General features: G+C 40.7%; 1 protein-coding gene across 1 annotated transcript; it reads left to right on the top strand.

Moving 5' to 3' along the window:
• The first annotated feature begins 4,265 nt into the window (after nucleotides 1-4,265).
• Nucleotides 4,266-16,913, top strand: vwa2 (von Willebrand factor A domain containing 2). Its single transcript, XM_061028694.1, has 13 exons — nucleotides 4,266-4,322; nucleotides 9,060-9,134; nucleotides 9,792-9,925; nucleotides 10,015-10,124; nucleotides 12,030-12,227; nucleotides 12,307-12,440; nucleotides 12,657-12,786; nucleotides 13,234-13,289; nucleotides 13,403-13,510; nucleotides 13,612-14,190; nucleotides 14,600-15,151; nucleotides 15,371-15,493; nucleotides 16,085-16,913. Exons 1-13 carry the CDS (start codon nucleotides 4,271-4,273, stop codon nucleotides 16,213-16,215), a joined length of 2,382 nt encoding a protein of 793 aa, XP_060884677.1. The 5' UTR covers nucleotides 4,266-4,270; the 3' UTR covers nucleotides 16,216-16,913.
• The last annotated feature ends 264 nt before the right edge of the window (nucleotides 16,914-17,177 follow it).

The raw sequence follows: 17,177 nt of genomic DNA, 5'->3' as shown, positions 1-17,177 counted from the left end.
TGCAGTGGATTTATTTATTTATTTTTATTGGGTGATCTATGGAGGGTTTTAGATATTTCTGAATGTGGATTATGTTTTCTCATGCAACAAGTAATTGGGAAGTCTGTAGACAGTTTTTTTTTTTTTTTTGATAACTCAATGTAGACAAACACCTGCAGCGGAGTGATACTAGTGTTGTCGTACTCTATATCAGCGCTCATTGACTGCCTCTTGTCCAATCAAATATCTCGGTCAATTGCGTCCGTTTCCTGAGTCCCCTGCCACCATCACAAGTCCAGTCCGGGGAAAGAGTGGGACGAATACGGAGGACAAATTACACCCTGTCGCTGCAGGTACTGCAGGTAGCTACATCGTAGGTGGGCATGGCGAGTAGGCGGGATCCTACGCGGAGCAGAAATCCCAGGCAAACGAGCTTTAGTGCGGAAACAAAGCGGTGAACGGAGCGTGATAGGGTCACTTTATGAGAGAATAAATTCAAGGACTGTTGACTCGGAAATATCACATGGTAAGTGGAACTATTTATTTTTTTCCCAAGAGTGGAGGCTGGAGATAATTAACTGCAGGGAGGAACCTGTCACAGTGCAGCATGTCATCAGTGTTCAATATGCAACTATAGTGTTTTTGTTAAGTTAACCTGGAGTTGATAGATAGCCTACTCCTATAATGTCCTAAACTTGTAAACAAACCAGCTGGAGTGATGCGGGGTAAAAAATAAAAATAAAAATACATATGACTCAACAATGAACTAATTTAAATAACTTTTTACTGTATGTCGAGTTTAAGTAGGCTAAACTATGTATATTGTGATTGCTGGAAATCTCCTACCTTACGTAGAACATATGAAACGACGTAGGCATATTTTGGCCATACAATTTTAATGAGAAATACACACATTTGTATCTATATTTTTGTGTTTATTATTAGCAGTCAAACCCAAGTTTATTGTAAACCTACAGGCAACTAGACCCAACAAAAGCAGCTGTAAAAGCTTTCAGTAGACTATTGAGCACCGTCTTACCATGTAACACTTAACGAGGCTTGTACACATCAACCTGTTGAGTAAACCCTGGCTAATTTTGCACGTCAGGGTCATGACCTCTGATCCCATGTTGAACCTGCCTTAACCCTTGACACTGTAAGGAGTGACCAGATGGAAGATAACAGGCTAGAAAATGATGAAAAGGCATGACACAGTCTATGCATGTCTTGAATGCACTCAAGTCTTTTGGAGTATTGTCTACAAATACATGTTTTCCCATGTTATTTCCACTAGAGGCTGATCTGTGTGGTTTTCAGCCTTAATATTTTACAGTTTATGCTTCCAACTTGTTTGTGCAACACAACATACCCGTGGTTGCATACCAAGGCGTCTTGGGGTATAATAACTTGGGCCTTTGATAAAGACAGTTGTCATGTGGTTGGAAAATTCTATTCTTCTGTTGCATTCAGAGTGACTGTTTCAGGTGACTCATTCTGAAAGTTTGTCAAAGTGACACACCTGGACACACAGGTCAGGAGATTTTAGGATTTTGTATGAAGTTGGTGCGAAAACTAGCAATTCTTTCCTAATTATAGACCCCAGGTGGGACCATTTTCCACCCTGTAAAGTCAAAACAGACAGCACAACCAGTTCTAAGGCCTCCCTCCTTTATTATATGTGGTTGAATTTCAGAGTTTGCACTTTTTCACTTTTATTTCATCCCTTAAAATTTAGTTAATCTAGCTCGAGTTAGTTATTTCAGAACATGACCATGATTTTGATAGTAGTTTTTTTTGTGGGAAAACGTGTTTAGTCCTTGAAGAATGAGAGGCAAAAGGGCTTTAATTAGTGGGTACCTTTAGTTTAGCTGGGAACAGACAGGATCAGAGAGGTGTTTGCTGACAGAGGGAAAGTGAGGAAAACCGAAAGATGAGGGATGAACAGATCCTCAAGAATGCTTGTGAAGAAGGAGCCAATTTTGAGACGGGTGTGCGCAGTGCTTATGTGTGTGTGTGTGTGTGTGTGTTTTATATGTAGACATGCATGACTGCTTCCTGCTTACAAGCGTGTACTGTATGTGTTCAGGATACACATTCACCACCCACTCAGGCAGTAATGAAATCTCTTGTCCCTCCGACGTACCAGTGAATCCACAAACACAGCATCAATAGCTCCTGGTGATGTTTATCTGCCCTGCGGCTTCTCACAGGGCCACTGCATGTCAGCTCTGCAGATCTGTATCGCAGACACAGACTCCTCTTAAAGAGAGGCTCCGGCCTGCACACAATTCTATCTCTGTCTTAAGGAATACACACCGCTTTACCTGAAGCCCAGACCCAACACACACACACAGGATCTCATAGCCAAGCTTATCAGGAGAGAGACTTAATCAAACCTTATCTGCAGCTGCTCAACTTGAAGTGGACAATGAACACACAAAACAAGGCAGGTGGGGTTGTTAATGTTTGATATTATCCTACAAATGATTTAATAAACAATAACTTATGTCAGGTACACCTGAATGGAATTTACTAAGAAGCTTTGAATTAAGTCCTTAGGACCTGTAAGGACCTATAATGGTTGTTTGTCAGATTTGAGGGATTATAATGCTCGCTATTCACATTGCAGACATTTTTCACTGACATTACACTGAGGGTGGGAAGCTCAAAAGCATATTTTTGTCTAGATTAACCATTTAGCTCATGTTAAATAGGAGCTTCTATGAGTTTATCTTCCTTGTAAGCTAGAAAGTTACTTCAGCCTTTAGTTACAAAGGGAAGGGGAAAACAAGGGAAGTGGTTGAATTCCATCATAGCTGTTGCTTGACTGTGGCTTACCAAAAAAATTTGTTTTTACTTTGACAATATGGCCAGAAGTCTTTACAGCAACATTCTCGGCTGCAGATGATACTTGTTATTAATGATAACAATCTTATACATCAGCTTTCCTCAGCTTTCATGACTTATAACCTGTAAACAGAAATACTACATCCTATGAAAATTTGGGCTTCCAGCCCTGAGTCTGATATCAGAAGAAAGTAAAGCTTGAAAATAGGCCTGCATGGCAAATGAAAAATGCGTGATAAAGTTTGATTTGACTTTTAGGGCTACACATGTTGCATTTTCATCATGCTATGCTCATTTCAAGTCCTTATTATCATGCCAGCCTTTCATTTTAATAATTGACTTTTGCAGCAAATGTATCCACAATGCAGTGATACAGTAAACATTCATACTTGACACCCACTTCCCAGGTGAGCATCCCGTATCACACTGTGGACATACAGTTGAGGAAATACTCTCTATCTCTGCCTTCATTGTGTGCAGGTGGTGTGACAGACAATCTAGATGTTGCTTATCTATGTAACCCAGACAAAATAGAAAAGGGTCCACATGCTGATGTCAAGTATGTGAAATATCTGGCCATACCCTTTTGTACTAAGTGTGTTTTGGTATGCACCAATAGGGGAGGTTTAAGGGAGAATTTCTGTTCAGCAGTTTTATGAACACTAAATTTTGCATTGTTGTTGTGTATCTGAAACAAACTGGCACATTTATCTCCCCTTAATTTGCATGGGGGGGGGGGGGGGGGAACCAAAATTATAAACACATTTTCTTATGTTGTCTCTTTAAAAGCAGTCCTTTGAACATCAACATAATTTTGTCCCCTGTAAGTGATAGTATCACTGTCAATCAACAAGTCTGTCTTCATTGAGTTCTATTTGAAAGTTACACTTAGCTTCTTAAACATGGTAATGTTCTACTCAAGATGCTACTTGACCGTTTTTTCAGTGTGTCAAGAAGTAAATGTAAACTCTTTTGAACATTAAAGCTTTCACGCTGTACAACACTGGAAGAAGTCGTGGATTCAATTTTGTTATTTGTCTCATCTTGATTCTAAATTTTTCCTATTTCAATAATAAGGAAACTTCTTAAATGAGAAACATGACTATTTCTGTTTTTCTTTAGCATAATTTTCCATGTTTAATGAATTTTAAACAAGACCATTTATGTATTGTAAAAACTATCCATGCTAGGTTGGAAAAACATACAAATGAAATGAGTATAATTATGATCACCCTGACCTCTGATAAAGGTAAAAACAATCAGCATATTGTTGTATTTGAATGGATCATAAGCCTGGTAAAAAACAGTCCTGTTCCCACTCTTGATATTTCAATAAGACTCTACTAAAGCACAATTTCTTCGACCTCTTGAGTGCTCTTTCATGTGTTTTGTTCCTTCTTTTTGCTAAGAGTGTGCATTCATGTATCATTTCAGGTGTCCCAACATGCACCCTCTTATCCATCTCTCCCTGCTTGTACCGCTGCTGCTTCTTCAAGGTTGGTTGTTTGATTTTATTACTGTTTTGCATTCAGTTTCAGCAGAGGAGTGTACTTTCTGTACCCCTCAGGTATTCAAAGACTTTGGATCAAGGACTTTTTCAAATTACTGTTCTGGAATTTTTGTAATGTTAGCATACCACTACTAATGTTTGGTTACTTCAAAATGATGTGCAGAATACTTTGTGTGAAGGATGTGACCACAAACAACTATTTACTCAGTGTCACCTGGTGATTTTAGACGTTCAGGTCCTGTTAGTTCTTTGACAGCCCTTTTAACACCCAGGTCTTATCACAAACTACTTTTAGAAATACTTACACATTTTGAGAAAAACACTTTGATTTAATGCTTGACGCAATCCTCATATCTTTGTAATGCTACATATTCAGAGCAGCCGGCTGTGCTAACACCTACTTAGCTTAGCCTATAGCAAACGAAAAATGTTGGCAGCAGCTAGCTTAGCTGTGGCACAAGGCAACTAAATCCTACCACCAACACCTCAAAACTATTTAAATGATTTATTTAGCTAAATAAATTGTTAAAATTTGAGTGGTTTTCATGTTGGCTTTTTTGCCTTAAGTTTAGAATATTTATGTCGTTTCTCACCTGGTTAATATGAAGCCATGGATTCTGGGGGGTCAGCCCTATGTTCCCACAGCCCAATGGTCCCACAGCCCTATGTTCCCACAGCCCAATGGTCCCACAGCCCTATGTTCCCACAGCCCAATGGTCCCACAGCCCTATGTTCCCACATTTCTAGGACATTTTCAAAATTAGATCTTGTGTTCCTACATTTCCCTTCAATTTAAGCCCTATCCTCCCACAAGATTTTTTGGAAGCACTTTAAAGTAAATGCGAGCTGCACTGCACTGAACTGCACTGTACTGCACTGTACTGCGAACTGCACTGTACTGCGAACTGCACTGAACTGCACTGTACTGCGAACTGCACTGTACTGCGAACTGCACTGAACTGCACTGTACTGCGAACTGCACTGTACTGCGAACTGCACTGTACTGCACTGTACTGCACTGAACTGCGAACTGCACTGTACTGCACTGAACTGCACTGCACTGTACTGCGAGCTGCACTGTACTGAACTGCACTGTACTGAACTGCACTGCACTGTACTGCGAACTGCACTGTACTGCGAACTGCACTGTACTGCACTGTACTGCACTGAACTGCGAACTGCACTGTACTGCACTGAACTGCACTGCACTGTACTGCGAACTGCACTGAACTGCACTGTACTGCACTGTACTACGAACTGCACTGCACTGCACTGTACTGCGAACTGCACTGTACTGCGAACTGCACTGTACTGCACTGTACTGCACTGAACTGCGAACTGCACTGTACTGCACTGTACTGCACTGCACTGTACTGCACTGTACTGCGAGCTGCACTGTACTGCGAGCTGCACTGCACTGTACTGCGAACTGCACTGCACTGTACTGCGAGCTGCACTGCACTGCGAGCTGCACTGCACTGCACTGCCATCTATGGTTTGCGTCCAGTTGCTGCGCTTCATTCGTCTGATCTGACCGGAAGCTAGTCAATGCGAGGCCTCCATGCTACTTAGTTTAGTTTGTTTATTTAAAAGGGCAATGTGCACTTACATTAAATGTTTGCAATAAACAAAGAGATGAGCGCACCAGATTTAGCTAAAGCTACATTCCATCTGTAGTCCATTGCTACTGGATAATAGGTTGGGTGTAATTGGCTACCAAATTGGGAGAAAGGGGGATAAAATCTGATACAAATGTATGAAAAAGGAAATGTGGGAACATAGGGCCTAATTTTGGAAAAAAATCTTAGAAATGTGGGAACATAGGGCTGTGGGAACATAGGCAAGCTCCCCTCATTTGAAACTCACTTAATAAAAATGTTCAACAAAGAATATGATGCTACTGCTAGTTAGCTGGTAACCTGCAAAAAAATCTGGAACAGGGCGGCCTAGCTTGCTTGACTGTGTCAGAACAGAAGCCTCTACTTTATGTTCACAAACAATCTTGTGAATAAGATGTTTTATACTCAAAGGTTAATGTTTGACTACAATTGTGTTTAATAGTATTGTCAGGCAATATTTTTTCATCCAAAAAGTTTGAAAATGTCTAGTGTATAAATCTTTTGGAGTAAATCAAGGGTTTGTTCAAATTGTGGAAAATGTATGATGCTGATGCTTTCCTTGTCGACCACAGACTTTTTACAAGATGCTTTACTGCTTGATGTCACAGAAGAATTCCCATTATCTTCTATAGTGATTTCCGAGTACTGAGTTGTTTCCCAGCGAATATCTCTTGGACTTGAGAGTTGAGCGCATAGGAATTTGCCCGAGGGCAGAGGCGGGAGTCGTCGGCCAATATAATCTTTGAGTTGTTTTCAAAAATGACAGCTTGAGGACCATCTCAAGTATTTATTAGTGGCCATTTAAGACTTTGAACTTGAACAAACCAGACTGTTTCACCTTGTCAAGACGCCCCCCCTTCCTGCTGTGCTGATAACACAGAAAACCTGTTGCAGAGGTAATCCAGCCTCTCTAATTAAATGTCCCAGAAAGGTAGAACCTAATCCTACTTTTAAACTCATACATTTTAATTTGCATACAACATACGTCGATACACAGTCATTTTTTTTAGGAATTTGGCTGAACAGACTCACTTTTTGTTCAGAGCAAGAGGCCCTCACTGACCATGACAAAGCAGATTGCCAAGAACCAAAACTTTCTCTGTTAGGAGGACTTATGGGGCCTGACTGACGTTAGTATTAGAGGCAGATAAAAGGGAAAGAGGTGGGAACTGAGGCCCCTCTGTTTCAGGTGGTACTTTTTCTTAAGGATTAGTGTCCAGTTTGAAGTCATACTTGGTCTTACCACTAGATTAATTTTGGTTTTAGCAAGAAATACATCAGCAAAAAGTTTTTAGTTGTTGCATTCTAGCAATACAAGAACAGTGATTTCTTTCTCAATCAATGTCAGCTGGACATTTCAAGGTGGGATGGTTATTGTCTCCACACCTTTCTACACATCCTCATACTCAGGACAAATACTGTAGACATCAAAAGAAAATGTTACATATAAACTAGTAGTTTGAAAGATATCTCTACAGATCTCACACTATTTGCTGGCTGAAAGAAATACATTCAGTACCCAAAGTTGCAAAGATTTCCAAAAAGTTCAAGTCCTTTGGTTTTACTGTTTAAGTCTCTTTTTAAAGGTAACATTTATCATTGTCCCTTCGGTTTAAATTTCACTTCTTTAGTTTATTTAAAAATGAAAATCTTTCTTTTAAGCAAAGAAAGCAATTTGTGATATTAGGCATAAGAACGGACTGAAAATAGACAACCTGTTAGTCTACCATAATCTTAAAACGCTTTCAACTTTAGAAGTAACATTATTGGTGATATTAGTTAAAAACAACTTTATCTTGTGACAAAAACACTGAAGAACTGTCAAAAGTATTTTCTGTTAAACAGTAGATGATGTTGTAAGAATGTATCTTTAATGGCACTGATTTGACTTTTTTTTTACAGATAAAACAGGAAACATATGTACCCTTTTCACTTTGTTCTTCCCTACCAACTTCAGTGATGGAGTAGTGCACTAAATTCTCTGTTGCAGAAATGCCATGTTTTCTATCGAACTATTTTATATAGGATAGTTTCTTTCAAGCTTCTGTGCGTCTTTGTCCTTTTCAAGTCTCCACAAGACACATCCCCATTTTTAGCTGATTTGAAGAAGCTTAATCAACATGAGGCGGACAGTCTAGAGCATTACTGGAACAAGCTAACGGTTACTCTCCCTGTCCTCATTAAAGAGAGAGGACCTAAGCTGTTCAGGCAGAAGAATCTGTTCTATGGAGAGATGTATGTCTATAAAATCAGCCTCTGTGCTGAATAAAAATGCCTCTGTGATCTAACAGGGTTACCAAGGACAGCCGGCCATGTTCACATAAGTTTCTGAACAGGAAGTCACATGTCCCTCGCTCCTTTCCATGCTCTATGTGTGTCTGAATAGAGCGACGTACTTTCACTGAATGGAGTGAAAGAATGGTTTTCTTCACTTGTCCGCTCACATTAGCTGTGAATACTTCATTATCCCTCGCAGAGGGGGTCAACAGGGAGGCAGTGGACTGTACTGGCTTCAGGGGGAGCATCACATTTAGAAATACTAATAATAAACTTTATTGTATAGAACATTCAAGAAATGCAGCTTGAGTGCTTTACAATAGGTGAATAAATGAACATGAAAAGACACAATGAACATAAAAACAAGGATATGGTGCCATTATAATGACAAAATAGACAAAATAAAAAAAAACATTGAAGTTATTAGTGCAAATAAGATTTGAAAAAAGTCAAAATAGATGGAAACTCGAATTTGAAAAGAGGAACTGTGTTTGATAAAAAAGTAGAAAAACATGAAAAATCAAGCAGGAGAATTATAAGGAATGCAATAGAAGGGAGTTTCTGTATTATTTTGAAATGATCAATACAAAAGCAAGGATAATAGTAAAAAAGTTACATTTTTGTTGCAGCTTATTTATTCCTACTTTTACTCTTGCAAATCATCTTTTTTTTTTCAACAAAAAGTAAGCAATGCATTTTCAGGGTTAGGGCTTTGTTTTGCATAAGTGGTTGCCATTGCCGTTAATACTTCAATCATTTTCAGGATACTGTGCGCAGGCATTGTGTTTAGATGTTTGGCTGATGTCTGTGTTTTTTGTCTCTCGCAGTCCAGCAGGTGACCTCTGTGCAGGAGATCCACACCAGCCATGAGAACATCTTAAAGATCAACTCAGCAGGAGAAAGTAAGAGGCCTTCATCACCAAATATACAATACTGTTTTTATACACTTCAGTCAGGGAAACTTAAATGAGGAGTTAATCTTCGCTCCTGTTAGAAGCTCCTAAAGCAGTATCTTTATAAAGTAGGATGGTACAGCAATTGTGAGGTTGATTGACAAAACTGTGCAAGACTTTTTCGTTGGTGGTGGGTGGTGTTATTGGCCTTGTATCTGTCAGCCAAGAGAAAGTGTTTGTTGGTGACTCTCCCACACAGACTGACATATAGACAGACTTGCAGACAGGCGTCACACTCTCCCCGTCTCTAATGGCCCTCTTCACGATCAGCTGCACATTCTAACATGACAGCAACAGCGCTGATTATTTACGCCACCAAGCGAGTACAAACATGCCGAGAGGAAAGACAGAGAGCTGTTGCTTGGTGATGGTTTTGTGAGCGTGCACCTTGGAAAAGAAAATTGGGTTCTGGCATGCTAACCCTTTTTTTTATTTTAATTTTTTTTTTACCTGTAAACGCCTATTATATCTTGGAACAGGGAGAATCCCAAAGTACCCATAGACAGGAAGAGAAATTCCAGAAATGCAATACAAAACATAATTCTGACAGTACACCTTGATCTGGATATAAAATGTGTGTGTGTGTGTGTGTATTTCCATGGGAAGTGATGCAGTGCTCAGCAGCCATGGATATCCTCTTCCTCATGGATGGTTCTTACAGCATGGGAAAGGGCAGCTTTGAAAGGTCCAAGCACTACGCTATCAAACTCTGTCAGGCCCTAGACATCGCACCAGACAAGGTTTGCACTAGTCTAGCTGATCTTTTCTGTTTGCCTCATATATTTTTTTTTATGTCAATCTTTATTTTTTTTACCGTACCGTTCTCCAGGTTCGAGTCGGTTTGATCCAGTTTGGTTCAACTCCTCGGCTGGAGTTCGCCCTGGACTCTTATACAACCAAACAAGAGCTGAAGAAGCATATGAAGAAGGTTTCTTACAGGTGAGTTTCTACTCTCGTCTAGTTTATATTCACAGCTGTAGTAGGACCAGACTTTTGTGTGTCTGTGTGTGAGCAAAAGGGCCAGAACACATTGGCTATAGTTCCACTATAGTTCATGTCTCCAATTTGATGAAAGTGCAGTTAAGAATCGAGTGGAAGACGTTGTTTTACCAACTGCAACCTTGTTTCTAAAGTTGCTAGTCAGACTGCTAACAATGGCAACCCATGGAAAAGGAAGTCTTAACTGTTACCAACTGGCTACGCATGAAGCCTTAAAAAGTAAGCTGTTGCTCTCAAATAATTATTCCTTTGTCAGAGTATGGACAATTGAGATTGACTCTCATCTAACCGTCACACAAACCATCTTTTGGTATGGAAACAACTTAATGATAGAGTGATTTAGAATGGTTTAACTCTTGCTGAAGCGGTATGAGTGAAAGCATTTTGATGATTAAGGGCCTCTGTCCACTTCCGATGATTTATGGGCTGACTTGTGTTAGAGCTCTTCTCACTGGCGATTATTCTTACTAGGTTATGAGAGTTTTCTCCTTGCACCTCTGCTTCCCTTTCCGTAAAGTCTGTTTTAAATTAGTAATGCTGAGAGCCTTTCTCTTTCTTTACTGGACTATTCCATGTATCAGTGCGCCGCACAAATTAAACTAGTTAGCCGAAATGTCAAAACAGGAAGTTGATAACATAAACATGGGCTTCTTTAAATCTCCGACATGTAACATGATCTAAACAGGATTTAGTTGAAACTTGTGTTGACAGAAAAACACACACATACGCACCCACACACACACACTCTAAGAGGCTTGCTGAAAAGGAAAACAAATTAATTTTAGATTAGAGGGACTGAACACAGGTGGAAGCTGGTTATTGGATCAGTGCATGAGCTGAGGAGGAAGAAGGTGTGTGTGTGTGTGTGTGTGTGTGTGTGTGTGTGTGTGTGTGTGTGTGTGTGTGTGTGTGTGTGTGTGTGTGTGTGTGTGTGTGTGTGTGTGTGTGTGTGTGTGTGTGTGTGTGTGTGTGTGTGTGTGTGTGTGTGTGTGTGTGTGTGTCTAGTTTGGCCTGCCATCTGGTGAAACGGCTGTCAATGTTTTGAACTAATGAAGCAGTCTTATATCAAATCAAACCTCTGTGTCTTAAAGAGGTAAATTAAAGCAATATGAATTATGATGTGAATGTTTATTGATATGTAATTTGTTCTAAACTGTCGTATTTAAAATCCTACCAACAAGCATGTCTTCTTTGAACCAATCAAATCTGTCTTTGAAGTATAGACACCCTAAGCAGACATGCATCTATACAATTTATCTACTACAATTTCCTTTGATAATGATCCATTTCCATTTGTTTACTCGAAATCTCAACTAATTCATTAATTAAAAGCACAAACCGAAATGTAGAAATAGACTTAACTCACCTCATTAGTGTGGCCAATGGCAGCCTGGCACGTTGTGGTCTGGCCTATCACAGTCAATCACCACAAAGTTATCCCATTGTCATGACAAAGCAAGCTTTGTTATCTGGAGATAATGAGTCCATCTGTTCTGATAGAATAACTGGCTTTGCAACCCTGAGATAGCAAGAACAAATATTTAATCTCAAGGAAACATCTGATATGAACTCATTATAACAGTGTTGTTATCTTGAGATAATGAGCTACTGTAAGTAAGACGAGATCTCTTAAGGAACAGAAATGTATTTGTTACTACAGGGAAATTTGATGAATGCTTGGGGCTTCTGGCCTGGAGACATGAAACTTTTCCAACACAATCCCATTTACATTTTCAACATATAAAAAAAACGTGCTCTTATTTTGGCAGTGACGTGCAGTACATGACTGACTCTCGTATTTGTCAATATTGTTCTAAGAAAAAAAAACATTTTTCTCACACCCAGAGGAGGCAGCACCCAGACCAGCCTGGCTCTGAAGTACATTCTGCGGAAAGGTTTCCCGGGGGGCCGAAACTCCTCTTCAGCAGCTCAGGTAGCCATCCTCTTATCAGACGGGAAGTCTCAGGGCAACGCGGTGCACGCGGCAGCTCAGCTTAAAGAGACAGGCGTGGTCCTGTTCGCTGTAGGCCTCCGCTACCCCAGGTATGTCTGATGGTTGAAAAATGAGTTGTTTTAATACACTGTTTCTACATAGAGAAGCTAATGTTTTTTTGTTTTCAAGGTGGGAGGAGCTACACGCTATAGCCAGCGAGCCAATAGAGAGCCACGTTTTCTTCGCTGAGCATTTCTATGACGCTATCAATGGCCTCTACACAACACTGTCCACCTTCTCCGTCTGCAACGCCACACCTTCAGGTACTTCACATGTTTCACTACGTACTGGTGTCCACTTATTTACATCTGTATTATTAGTCTGATGTTACTGATGACGTAATTCATCTAAAAAAATATATTGTACACTGGATAAATCAAAATTAGTTTGAGTGTATATATGAGGAAATTATTCACAAGCCCATTTAGCCTGTTTCCTTTCAGATTTCCCGACCTAAATATCCAGAATCTTTTGCCCAGGTTGTCATGTGGAGGTGTTTCCCTGTGAGAGGAAGACACTGGAGACAGTCAAAGAGTTGCTCGGAAATTATATGTGTTGGAAAGGAGCCAAGGGTTATTCCCCATACACGTCTCTCTGTCCACACTACAGGCAAGTGTTCATGACTGCATGGTTTATTAATCAATCAATCAATCAATCAATTTTTATTTGTATAGCGTCAAACTCATAACAAGTGTTATCTCGAGACACTTTACAAGAAGCAGGTAAAATACCTTACTCATTGTTATGTTACAAAGACCCGGCCTATCCATCATGAGCACTTTAGCAAAGCAGCAAAAGTTACAGTGGTAAGAGCTCCCAGGAAAGTAGGTGGTTAGTGATTAATCCATCCCCTTTATTCTTTAAAACCAGAGACACCTTTTTAAAATCTATGACTTCACATTTGAAGTGTCTCAGAAAGCATCATGAGTTTCTTGGGATATTGAAGAAGCCAAAGAAAGCTGTTTAAAATAAAGAAAGACGCTGATGACATTGTGGGTCAGGCTCCACCTTTTCTCCAAAAAGGGACTGACTCAGGTCTTTTTTCTTTTCTTGCAGGTACAACAAGGTGTACAAGAGACACCTGACAGTTTGTCATCGGACCATCTGTCCAGGTGACATCACTATTACTTCACATGTCAGATGATCTGTGTTATTGTATGTGCCTGTTTACATGCATTTGTCCAGCTTAATTTAAGCAATTCTCTCTCTCTGCGCTGCTCTGTAGAGCCGTGTGACTCTCAGCCTTGCCTAAACGGTGGAACGTGTGTATCAGAAGGTCCAGAGGATTATCGCTGCGTGTGTCCACCTGGCTACGGAGGAGACCCACACTGTGGTCTGTGCCTCTTTTTACACTTAATCGTAACTTGAATCGCCCGACTGTCTGCATGCTATCTCAGTCTAAACTGACTACATCCTCCGCCCCCCTCCCCTCAGCTCCTGCTCTGTCTCTGGACTGCTCAGTTGACTTGCTCTTCCTGGTTGAGGGCTCCAACAAGCTCACCTTGGAGGGTTTCCTCCGCCTCAAGTCCTTCTTAAAGCGCTTCCTGCAGACTGTGGTCGGATCCGACAGCCCCAGTAAAGTCGGCCTGGCCGTGTTCGGTGGAGAAACCAGAGTCGAGGCCCATGTGGGAAAGTTTAAAGGAGACCTGAAGGGTATGCTGAAGGCTTTGGAGGCGCTTCAGCCGATCGGAGGAGAGACCCTGACAGGCCAGGCCCTCCGCTACGTCACTCGCAACGGCTTTGTTAGTGCGCCAGTGTTCGCTGATGTCACAGACGATCTGCCCCGCGTGGTGGTGCTGCTCAGCGCCACCCCTGCCGTTGATGATGTGGTGGAGCCTTCAAAATATGCCCGAGACAGAGAGATCTTCCTGATCGGGATGGGTCCAGACTTGTTAAAGGGACAGCTCAATAACATCACAGGAAATCCTCAGAGGACGATCACCTACTCGGCTGCTGAGTTCAGTGCTAAAATCCCAGAACTGAAGGCGAAGATCTGCAGTGTGGACACCCAAGGTACTGACTCAACAAGTTAATTAATATGTATGAAAAATATGTTTGAACATTATCCTTTTCTGGCACAAAAGTAGATCAGAGAACAGAGTCTTGATATTATAATATTATGTCAAATACTTTTTATTATGATTCTATCAGCCCTAATCCAAAAAGAAACTATTCGAAATTTAGTTTTGAAGTTACTGAGATGTAGCATGCCATTTCTGTATTATAGAAACAAATAATACAAAATAAAATGTTAACATAAAAAAAATAAAAAAATAAACACATACAAACTGGAGATGCAAACAAACACAAAGAAAAACAAAGGAATAAAATGATTCAATGCAATGAAATTGATACATTTTTGGTTTAAACTGTGTAAATTGCAAATTCATTACTACATGATTCATTTTTTGTTGTTGTCCAGGGTGTCTGGGCCAAGCCGTAGACCTGGTCTTTGCTCTGGATGCTTCAGCAGGCGTCAGCCACGATAACTTTGTCACCCTTCGGGACTTTGTGCGCAGCCTCACCGTTCAGTTCGACATCAACCGGGACGTGGCTCAGGTAGCTCTCGTGACTTACGGTCGGAGAGCCACCACCGTCTTCAACCTGGACACCCACGACAGCGGCTCCGCCGTCCTCAAGGCTGTGGTCGACGCCAACTACATGGGCGGGGTGGCTTCAACGGGCACAGCGTTGCTTCATATCCACTCCAACGTCCTCACGGTGGCTAAAGGCTCTCGGCCTGGGGTCAACAAGGCAGTGGTGGTTGTGACGGACGGGTCTGGCGGGGATGACGCTTTGGTCCCGGCTCAGAAGATCAGAGACAACGGAGTGTCTTTGTTTGTAATCGGTATCGGAGATGTGCAGAAAGAGAGGCTGCTGCAGATCGCTGGCTCAGAGGAACACATGATCACTGTTCCGTCTTACGAGGACCTGAAGTATTTTGAGGATGTGCTGGTGCAGATGTTGTGTTCAGGTGAGAGTGTAGGGAAAAACTCTCCAAGTCTCCAAGGGGGGGAGCACGTTAGTAGAGTAGATAAGTAACAAAACATTATCTGCAATCTATTCTGTACCTTTTTTCCTTTTATATCCTTACACTTAAACTGGTGTAAACTCATAAATAGATTCTCCTTTACATTATCTGTTTGTTTTCTTTATTATGCAATAATGAGCTGTTTTTTGGTCTTTCTATCAGAGGTGAAGAAGCCAGTTAACCTCTGCAAACCCAACCCATGTATGAACGATGGGATCTGCATCCTAACTGGTGGAAGTTTCCGCTGTCAGTGCCAAGGATTCGAAGGACCACACTGCGAAACAAGTCAGTAACTATCCCAAATACTCCCCCCCCCCCCCAGTCTCTATTCTTCTGACATAACTGTAAACATTAACTCAGCAAACTTCTAGGCTGAATATCATCCAGCTAAAATCTAATTAAAAAAATGTGGTAATATATATTTATTTTATTTTATATATATATTTTTTGCCTAAAGATAACAAAACAGACGGTTTAACTGTGTTTGAAGGTAATAAACGGGGGCTCATATGTTTGTCTGTATGAAACAAAAATCCATGTGCATTTGAATGAAGCACTAAAGTGTTTGACAAAGCAGAAGTTCCTGACTTTGTAAGATGAAAACCAGTATTGAGACTACCCTTGACAACTGCATTTGGATGCGGCTGCATCTTGCCAATAAAAATAGAAAGAAAAAGGGGTTTCCTGGGGCACGGATGGCCTAGCGGTTAAGTACTGAGGCTTCAGTCTGGGTCTAAATCTGACCTGTGGCTTCTTTCCTCTGTCCTATCATATAAAGGTCATAGTGGTGCCCTGTAAAACAAAACCTTTGAGCAACATTTGCATCATTTGTATACACTATATACATTTGAGTTTGTTTGTGGGTCTTGTCCGTAGGAAGCAGCAGGCCTTCTACCAGAGGAGATCGTCCGAGGCCGGCTGGTTTGAAGAAGAAGAGCCGGCAGAAGAAAAGTCACCAGGAGCTTCTTCATCACTACAAACTGCACCGCAGGCGGCACACTGCCTGATACAGCGCACAGGGAAAAAAAACGACTATACACATAAAGTCTTTATTGGACATTTAACACCAGGGATGTGTTCAGGTATACGCTGGAGCAAGAGGAAAACTATGGTTACTGTTTAAATATTTGAACTTGCACTCCGCATCAGCAAGTGCCTTCAAACTGTGTGTGTTTCTACTGCAGTGATCATTTGTCACCTTTGTGTTGTGCAATTTTGTCAGCTGTTGTTTCAATCCCAAGATGTAAACTTTAATATAATATCACAGTGTTTATTCATGTGAAGATGTTATTTTTTATTGTATAATCACCCCCAACCCTGTTCCTCTTTGAAACTTTGGCAAAAAAAAGATGCTTTATACCAAGTTTATTTTACATTTTTATATATTTATATATTCCTTTCACCAAAGAAATTTAAAAAATAAGTGCATATGTTTTTTTTTATTATTAGTTATACGAGTGCTTCTTAGTAAACTATAAAACCGACATTTTTTATAGCTTTTATAAGCCTGTTCCCTATCACTTTTGGAAAAAAAAAAGATCAAAGTCCTCCATCATCTATACCACTTTTCTAGTTGGGGGTTGGGGAGCCGATCCCAGCTGTCATTGGGGCTGAGGGAGGAAGCCGGAGTACCCAGAGAATGCATGCATGCTCGGAAAGAAGGTGCAAACTCCACCCAGAGAGGCCCTGTCCTGGGATTTGAACCTCCTCGCCGTGAGGCAACACAACATGCAGCCCAGATCAAAGTCATAATGGCACAAATTAAATTTTTTTCTAATTTCTCATTCCAGCTTTATTAAAACGTGTCTTAAGTGCAGAGCAGAATGTTCCTTCTTTAACCACTAGCTTTAAAAATCTGTGTGAAACTGCTATTTGTTCAAATGAATTGCAAAAAGTCCATTTCAAACCTTTTAATTATTCAAAAAGATTACCCAGACGAACACTCGATTACCAAATGATTCCACTTCAT

This window comes from Labrus mixtus, chromosome 21 (genome assembly GCF_963584025.1).
Source record: "Labrus mixtus chromosome 21, fLabMix1.1, whole genome shotgun sequence".
Classification (NCBI taxonomy): domain Eukaryota; kingdom Metazoa; phylum Chordata; class Actinopteri; order Labriformes; family Labridae; genus Labrus; species Labrus mixtus.
The sequence above is the reverse complement of the archived record's forward strand: the minus strand, read 5'-3'. Positions and strand labels throughout refer to the sequence as shown.

Coding starts and splice junctions, on each gene's coding strand:
- vwa2 (XM_061028694.1), top strand. CDS start 4,271: ATGCACCCTCTTATCCATCTCTCCCTGCTTGTACCGCTGCTGCTTCTT. Junction 9,926..10,014: donor TAGACATCGCACCAGACAAG/GTTTGCACTAGT, acceptor ACCGTTCTCCAG/GTTCGAGTCGGTTTGATCCA. Junction 14,191..14,599: donor CTGCAGTGTGGACACCCAAG/GTACTGACTCAA, acceptor GTTGTTGTCCAG/GGTGTCTGGGCCAAGCCGTA.